The 8422-nt window shown below is 38.2% G+C and overlaps 1 protein-coding gene across 1 annotated transcript; it reads left to right on the top strand.

The window, feature by feature from the left end:
• Window positions 1–399: 399 nt before the first annotated feature.
• LOC130086995 (myristoylated alanine-rich C-kinase substrate-like) lies at window positions 400–5301 on the top strand. The gene is made up of 6 exons (XM_056253197.1): window positions 400–713; window positions 1137–1308; window positions 1410–2399; window positions 3735–3802; window positions 3941–3984; window positions 5211–5301. Exons 1-6 carry the CDS (start codon window positions 513–515, stop codon window positions 5299–5301), a joined length of 1566 nt encoding a protein of 521 aa, XP_056109172.1. The 5' UTR covers window positions 400–512.
• Window positions 5302–8422: the final 3121 nt, after the last annotated feature.

Genomic DNA, 8422 nt, shown 5'->3' with positions numbered 1-8422 from the left:
GATTGGTTTGTTTTACAGCCTATTTGTTTAAAATCCACGCAAAATTATATAATTAACACCCAAACAAATGTATAATAAATAATACAAATTAATTTTTGTGCCCTTTTTTATCACACATAGTGCGACCCAAAACCAACCAAATGGCTGGAAAACTAGGCCTATCCAATCTGGCAACATGAAGAATACTGGTGTAAAATATAAGGTGTTCAATTCTGATTTGCTTTTTTCTCTCTCATCAGGTCCTTCAATTTTGCCTGCTCTTTATTATAATCCCCCACGACACATACACACACAGAAACACACACAATAAAGGCACTTTTAAGAGCCACGTCTGTCTTGTTTATACCTGTCTGTGCTGTAGTGTAATTGTCAGTCTCTCTCTCTCTCTCTCTCTCTCTCTCTCTCTCTCTCTCTCTCTCTCTCTCTCTCTCTCTCTCTCTCTCTCTCTCTCTCTCTGTGTGTCTCTGTGTCTCTCTGTGTTGTTTGTTTTTGTGTATATTTGTTGTCTAGTAATGACAAGGCCCAAATTCAGGCCCTGCCCTTCTTGCCAGACCCCCAATCAGGCAAACAGGAAAACTTGTAATGTTTGTTTTGCAAGCCTGTCCACCAAAAAGAAAATTAAGGAAAAAGTGGTGTCACTGGATAGCCAGTGGGGGGAATCTGTCCTTAAAAGCAGAAATGGTGGGCGTATAATTGATTCTGCCCGTATTGCAGTAAGTAAAAGTGTTAATATTTCATAAATTAGTGTAACCTGAAGTGAAGCTGAAAGCCTGTGTTTTTCACATACTGAATATCAGACATATACTAATGTGCCCTAGCCTTTACTAACATAGTCTTATTTCATACATGGAATAATCCATCTTTACCTATAAATTGTGCTAAATAGTAACTATAAGTTGTGTTCTCTGTGAAGTATTAAGTAAGTAAGTCATGATTGCAAAGGCAGAAACTGCAGAGTACCTCTGGCCTTATCTGAAACTGGCTATTGATTGTATACAGTTCAAGAGTAATGTTTCTTGCATTGTACTCCAACTTCATTAAATGTCCTTAAAATAAAATTGCTTTATATAGTACTGAAGTTTCTAATAATTCATTGGGTTTAACTAATGTGTGATAACTGCTTTTGTTCATTTCAGGTGAGTAAACTGGAAGCTGTGGGGTACAAGCCAATTTTATTTATTGGCAAGCCAGACAAAAGGGCTTCAAATAAATGGGTTGCAGATATAATTACACATCTGCACCCCACTCCTGTCACTAAAACTCTTTTGGATAAGATGCGGAGGGCCTATGAATTTATCTTGACAAAATGTAAGTAATGTTTTGGTTTAGAAATTATGAATATTTAAGATACATGTATATTTCTTTGTTAATATGTACAGATTTTAAATTAAAGTAAACTTGTATTATAGCAACCTCCTCAGCACAGCAACCGGAGAGTCAAGCGGCGGCGGAGAGTCAAGGGGCGGAGGGTCAAGCGGCGGCGGAGAGTCAAGCGGCGGAGGGTCAAGCGGCGGCGGAGAGTCAAGGGGCGGAGGGTCAAGCGGCGGCGGAGAGTCAAGGGGCGGAGGGTCAAGCGGCGGCGGAGAGTCAAGGGGCGGAGGGTCAAGCGGCGGCGGAGAGTCAAGCGGCAGGGGAGAGTAAAGCGGCGGCAGAGGGTCAAGCGGCAACGGAGGGTCAAATGGTGGCGGAGAGTCAAGCGGCGACGAAGGGTCAAATGGCGGCGGAGAGTCAAGCCGCGGAGGGTCAAGCGGCCGCGGAGGGTCAAGCGGCAGCGGAGGGTCAAACGGCGGCGGAGAGTCAAGCGGCGGCGGAGAGTCAAGCGGCGGCGGAGAGTCAAGCGGCGGCAGAGAGTCAAGCGGCGACGAAGGGTCAAATGGCGGTGGAGAGTCAAGCCGCGGAGGGTCAAGCGGCCGCGGAGGGTCAAGCGGCAGCGGAGGGTCAAACGGCGGCGGAGAGTCAAGCGGCGGCGGAGAGTCAAGCGGCGGCGGAGGGTCAAGCGGCAGCGGAGGGTCAAACGGCGGCGGAGAGTCAAGCGGCGGCGGAGGGTCAAGCGGCAGCGGAGGGTCAAACGGCGGCGGAGAGTCAAGCGGCGGCGGAGAGTCAAGTAGCGGAGATTCAAACCAAGGAGACTGTATTTGTTCTTAACCTTGTTCCTCTGTCTTCCCCACTCTCTCCAACCTCTCTCTCTCCTACTTCCTCTTCTACTTGTACAACTATTCTTCCTTCACTTTCTTCCCCACTTTCACTGCCATGCTCTAAGTCTTTGCGACAAATTAAACGGACAAACACCTCTACCTCTTCACGCTATTCTCCCTCTGTCTCTCCTCCATCTCTGTCTGCCTCTTCCATCTCCACGTCTTTGAGTCAGGAAGGGCCACGTGTGAAGAACAGAAGAAAAGGTAACTTTTTGCATGGTACATCTTACTCCACACTGTAAATAATTTTGCTCCAGTCAGAGTTGGCTTCATGTAAATTGGATTAATTCGGCTAACCGAGTTATTGGTAGCCAGTTTGCAGTATTTAGTTATTTAGCTGTGGCCTGACTTAAGGTCCCTTGCACACTGATTCCGAAATTTTGGTTTCACGAGTTCACACTTACAAATAAGTCAGATAGAATAAATGCGTATTTGGCGTGCTGTCCGAGGAGAGGGCTCCGGGCTCGGTATGCGGCCCAAACCCATATATTCCCCCCGTATTGCTGGTTAAGAAGTAACCGGGCGAGTGTGAGGAGACGGGGTGGTGGAGGGATGCTGAAAAACTAGTCGAGGAACATTGGTGAGTCAAATGAGTATATATTAGAGCTGTCAAATGATTAATCGTGATTAATCACATCCAAAATAATTTTTTTACATAATATAGTTTAAATTTATAGTTTAATATAGTAATAATAGTTTTTTTTTTACATAATATATGTGGGTGCACTGTGTAGAATTATTTTGTATATATATAAATACACACACATGCTTGTATATATTTAAGAAATATTTTCATGTATATACTGTATATAGATTTATATATAATTTATATTATATATAAATATTTTATATATAAATTATATTTTTTTCTTAAATATACATGCATGTGTGTGTATTTATATATATACAAAATAATTATACACAGTGCACCCACATATATTATGTAAAAAAAACCTTTTATTTTGGATGTGATTAATCGTGATTAATCATTTGACAGCCCTAGTATATATATATATAGGTCTCCAACTCAAGCTCATTGGATAGACATGTTGATTACTGATTGTCGACAGCTGGTTGGAATGATGTGATAATTGGATCAATTATTTGAACGTGCTCCTCCCGAACTTTGTTTATAAAACATCATATGCGTTTTTACGTATTCATCATTCGGTGGCTCTGAATTGTCAAAACACCTCTCAAAATTCTTGCTACTGATCCAAAAACTAATTTTTTTATAACAGATGAAAGTTTCGTAGGCAGTGTGTAAACTTGATTGACTAAACATTTATTTGTCGTATTTATTTTGTACTGTGTGAAAATTTCGGACGTGAATTTTGGAATTGGTGTTCAAGAACCTTTAAGAGGACTTTGGGAAAACCAATCCTGTACTTTTTGCTTGATTGACAAAAACAGGGATGAATTTACTTTGACCTGAATGGAAAGGACTGCATATCACCTCGAATGTGAAATTATAAATTTGGACTGATTCAGCTACAAATCATGGCTTAATAAACTTTCCTTGTCTTTTCATCATTTCAGGTTGCCGAAAATGTAGTAGGCAGAAGGTTTTCCAGTTTGATCGAATAACTGGGGAACGGATAAATGAGGTAAAATGTGTTCTGTTAGGCTGTTTACTTTTCTAAATGACTGATTCGGACCATTCAAAGATAATAAAACAATATGTTATGCCCTATTCAGTGATTGCTTAAACAGTTCAAATAATTATTATTCGTGTTTGTGTGTAGGGGAAAGCTGAATTGAAAGTCCACTGGTTGCCATGCACTGTGTGGTAAGTCACGTTTCATTAATTATTCAATTCCATGTTGCAATGCAAATTAGTCTATTCCATGATTAATATGATGTAGGGAAAGTTCAACTGGTGTCTTGCAAGCAGGGTGGAAGTTCATGTCAGTGTTTTCTGTGACAAGAGAAAACTCCCTGGTCCTGTAGTTGTTCCCGTCAGTAAATCATCCTCTGAGGTAGCCTTTAGAAAAACTGGAGTGAGGTCGATTATCAGTACTCAGAAGCAAATAGCGATGAGGTGGAGGCATTTAGAAGTGCTAGATCCCGCAGGTAGGTCCTAGGCAGGTAGTAACCTTTAGGACATGCATTCCGATGATGAAAAATTATGGAATAGTCTTCCGAGCATTCCAAATTCAGACACACTCTCAGTCCAAACTAAAGACAAATATCTGAATTTGGAATGCTCGGAAGACTATTCCATAATTTTAAAGACAAATGGGAGAATGATCTACCTCCTTGTTTTTATTTAGAATACTCTATTTTTTAGATCCTGGAATTGTGTGATTAACACAATGGATTGTAGGTAACGAGGATCTGAACCATTCAGTACTTTTTGAGTAATTAATATAGTTCTAAAATTAGCTGACAGACAGCCAATGCATGGACAATAAAATGGTCCTGATGTGATCATGTAAGTGCTATATACATGTAACAAATTATTATTATAATTATCATGGTTTCTGTTTCTAGTAAGTACTCTAGTGGCTAGCTCTAGCTCTGAACTAGCTTATTTATTGAGCCTGCAGGACATCCACTCAGTGATGCATTACAAAAGTAGCATCATGCACACATAAATTAATCTTTCAGCATCTGAAACACTTATGTGTCATAATTTAGTATTTCTTCTAAGATGGATAATCCTGATGTACATGTGCTGGAAATGTGATTTTCCTCATCCCACTAATGACAACTTAATCCCTCAGTTTATCGGAAACATATTGAAATCAGTACATTTTGAGATACATGGCTTTCAATATACAGAAACTGTATGGAACATTGTGTAACAATTAAGTCCAAGTACCTCAAATGTGTTATTAAGTAAATTGAGTAAATGTATTCAGTTACATTCCACCACTGGGCTTAGCCAGGGTTAATGCTACTTTAACAAACATAAATACATTTTGATGAACTATCTAAATTGAACCCAACAGTGATTTAGATTTGTTTTCTCTGTGTTCTAATGAATTTTTTCGCACTTTTGATATTTTACAGTGGCAAAACTTGGGATGATACGTGGGAGCCTGCCAGTGAATTCGCACATTTGATGCCTAATTCCCCACATCCCAACCAGCTTTCAGCATGATAGCCTAGTCACCTGGACTCAAGCAGTTTTTTTCTTCTTTTCGTTTTTTTATTTATTTTCTTGCTTTTGTTCATTAAAGATTTTTGCACAATACCCAGTCTCCTTTTGTGTTTATTTTCTTAATGGTGTTTAAAAAAACAACCTTTTTCATGAACTGCACAGATCATAAGGGAGAAAATTAGTGCTTTTTGACATAATGGAATTTCCAAAGGCATTATTTTTTACATTTTTTTGTTTTAGTATAGGTAAGTCTACTTGAACTATTTGTTTGGTATGCCATGCCATGAATAATAAAAAAAATACTCCTTAATATATTAAAATGTCACTTAAATGTTGTAGTCCTGTTTGAAATGTTCAATTACAAAAATTAAATATATTAATTTCTTTAACATTTATAATCATAATTGTTATAATTGTAATTACCTATTTATATTTGCCTTGCATTTATTCACAGCAAAATAATGTAAAATTAAACATATATATATATATATATATTGTTTTTATTTTGGGGGCAATGTGTTCTTCAAAGGGAAGGGGTTAAAGAAAAGTCTTCATATATTTTGGCACATCACATGAAAAACTAAGGTGAACTATAAGGTAGTGGGCATTCAAGTTGAACATGATGGCATCAATTTACTGATTAGATTATATATAGTTTCCATTGAAAGGGTTTTTGTTAGTCCCTTTTGAATTTGATTAAGAGATTTATTTACATCTGTTCAAAACAAATACTGCAATGCTATAATAACTATCAAGAGTTTGTATTTTTGTAAGATCATATATATTATTATTACATTATACAATAATACATTATACATAAATAGTTATGGAAATTAAGCGTTGTATTTCTTTCAATGAAAAATAACAACAAAATAAAATATAGCTGCGAGCAGCGATTACGGGCCCAAGCCGGTGGCACCGCAACCCCGGTGCCTTTAGTTACCTAAAGGCACCGGAGTGGCGGTGCCGCCGGCTTTGGCCCTTCATCGCTGCTCGCAGCTATATTTATATATATATATATATATATATATAAACAAGCCGGTGGCACCGCCACCCCGGTGCCTTTCTATATATATATATATATAAACAAGCCGGTGGCACCGCCACCCCGGTGCCTTTAGGGTTACTGTGCATGACGGGCAATATCGTAACTCCGCTTTGACCTTTGAGAAGATGTGTACTGTAGAGCTTGCATTGGTGTGGGCTCTGCAAAAGTGTGCATTGAGGGCACATATCAACCACAAAGTATGCGTGAGCAACCTTCTGAAACCTAAAATGAAAAATGAGACACCCTATGGTCTCATGGACTTAATGGACACATGAAATAAGTACACAAGTTTGAAAGTTATATGAAGTGTGCCAAGACAGAATATTTGCCTGATCTGATTAGAAAAATAGTTGGTGTGTGTGTGTGTCTGTGTGTGAGGCGTGATTGAACAATGTAGACATAAAAACATACTCCGTCCTTTTGTTCATACAGGACATTATTCAAACTGCAAAGTGTTTACTTATATTTGTGTACAATCGCAATAAAACACAACATTGTGCTTTTGTCAAACTGTAAACTACAACTGTCACCCAACCAAAATATCTTACACACACACACACACACACACACACACACACACACACACACACACACACACACACACACACACACACACACACACACACACACACACACACACACACACACACACACACACACACACACACACACACACACCATAGTTTAAAAGCAAAACAAATCTTTTGGACATTCATCATATTGCATTGGTTTTCATTTATTGTCCTCAGAGCCCTAATCTGTTTATTTTTTTCAGTTACACATTCTACATTGATTAAAAAAGAAAAATCAAATGTGTTTTTATTTTATACATAAATAAATAATCTATCATTCAGATGAGAATAAAGTTAGTGTTAGTTCAAATTTTAAGGAAAACAAATATATGATCTGAAATATAGCACATTCATTTATAATTCATTCAGGTTCAATTACCAAACATACAAATCTCAATGTAATTTAAAGCAAACAATACATTTAAAATATATGGGTTGTATGCTATGTTTTTAATATAAAAAGATATATATCCAAAAAGACAAGGCCTAAACTTTAACAAGGGTTAAACAATCACTGTAACAGACACAATCACACACACACACACACACACACGTCAAATCACTTACATTTTAGATGCAATATTGACTTTTTTTCTGTTTCAGCAGCGAAAATAGTTAAACAAAGATCACAGCAGAACCATCGAGCATCTCACAGCAACGCGTTCTCATTACTGAATGATTCAGCATTTTGAACGAATCGGTTGACTCAAAGATTCAACGACCAATCCATAATCTGTCTCATTCATGAATGACTCAGCCATTCGAACGAATCGTTTGAACGAATGAATCAATGACTCGCTCATTAAGACGGTCGGCTGGCGGCACCTAATGACGGTTTAGTGATATTAAAAGTATCATTCTTTCCAACGATTGTTAATTAACTCATATTTGAAACATAAGCTATATATATATATATATATACACACATATATATACACAAAAATAAAACACATTTGAAGCGTGTTTGCTTACTAAATTGTGAGCGGAACGAAAGTTGCAGCAAATATCAGCAACAGGAGTCAAATTTCATTAATCACGAGAGTGAAGAGCTGACTGAAAAGATGATGACGGAATAGGCTATTTTATGTAAAAGCCCCTATTTAAGCGAATCTATCATTTTACTCTTTTGTTGTTGTGTTTTCCGTGAAAAATAATAGACTATTGAACTCACAATTCAAGCAATCGGCCCCGTTATTGCACTAATTTTAAAGTGACACTAAAAAGTATGCGGCTGCACTGGCATTCATAACGGTGCGCGTCCATGGCGACGAGCGAGCAGAACAGAGCGAACGTCTTTTAGTTCATTCCTACTTCCATAGGAATTCCCTCGAGCGCTCTGCACGTGGCCATTATCAATGTCCCGTATTTAAAAGCTCTCGGTCGTCAGTCACATACCAAATATATGTATAATGTATATATAAATATAATTTTGGACACAAGAGGGCAGTATGGCCCTATGTATAATTTTGTGTTTAAACTAAAAGAGCCCCTCCCCCCCTCC

The sequence above is a fragment of the Rhinichthys klamathensis genome, unplaced genomic scaffold, assembly GCF_029890125.1.
Source record: "Rhinichthys klamathensis goyatoka isolate OS25496 unplaced genomic scaffold, OSU_Roscu_1.1 h1tg000103l_1, whole genome shotgun sequence".
NCBI lineage: Eukaryota > Metazoa > Chordata > Actinopteri > Cypriniformes > Leuciscidae > Rhinichthys > Rhinichthys klamathensis.
Note: the sequence above shows the minus strand (reverse complement) of the source record. Positions and strands in the feature narration are given on the sequence as shown.

Bases quoted from the DNA above. Each gene is read 5' to 3' on its own strand.
- LOC130086995 (XM_056253197.1), top strand. From the start codon at position 513: ATGACAAGGCCCAAATTCAGGCCCTGCCCTTCTTGCCAGACCCCCAAT. The intron at 1,309-1,409 runs GTAAGTAATGTT...CTTGTATTATAG, and splicing joins TGAATTTATCTTGACAAAAT to CAACCTCCTCAGCACAGCAA. The intron at 3,985-5,210 runs GTAAGTCACGTT...GATATTTTACAG, and splicing joins TGGTTGCCATGCACTGTGTG to TGGCAAAACTTGGGATGATA.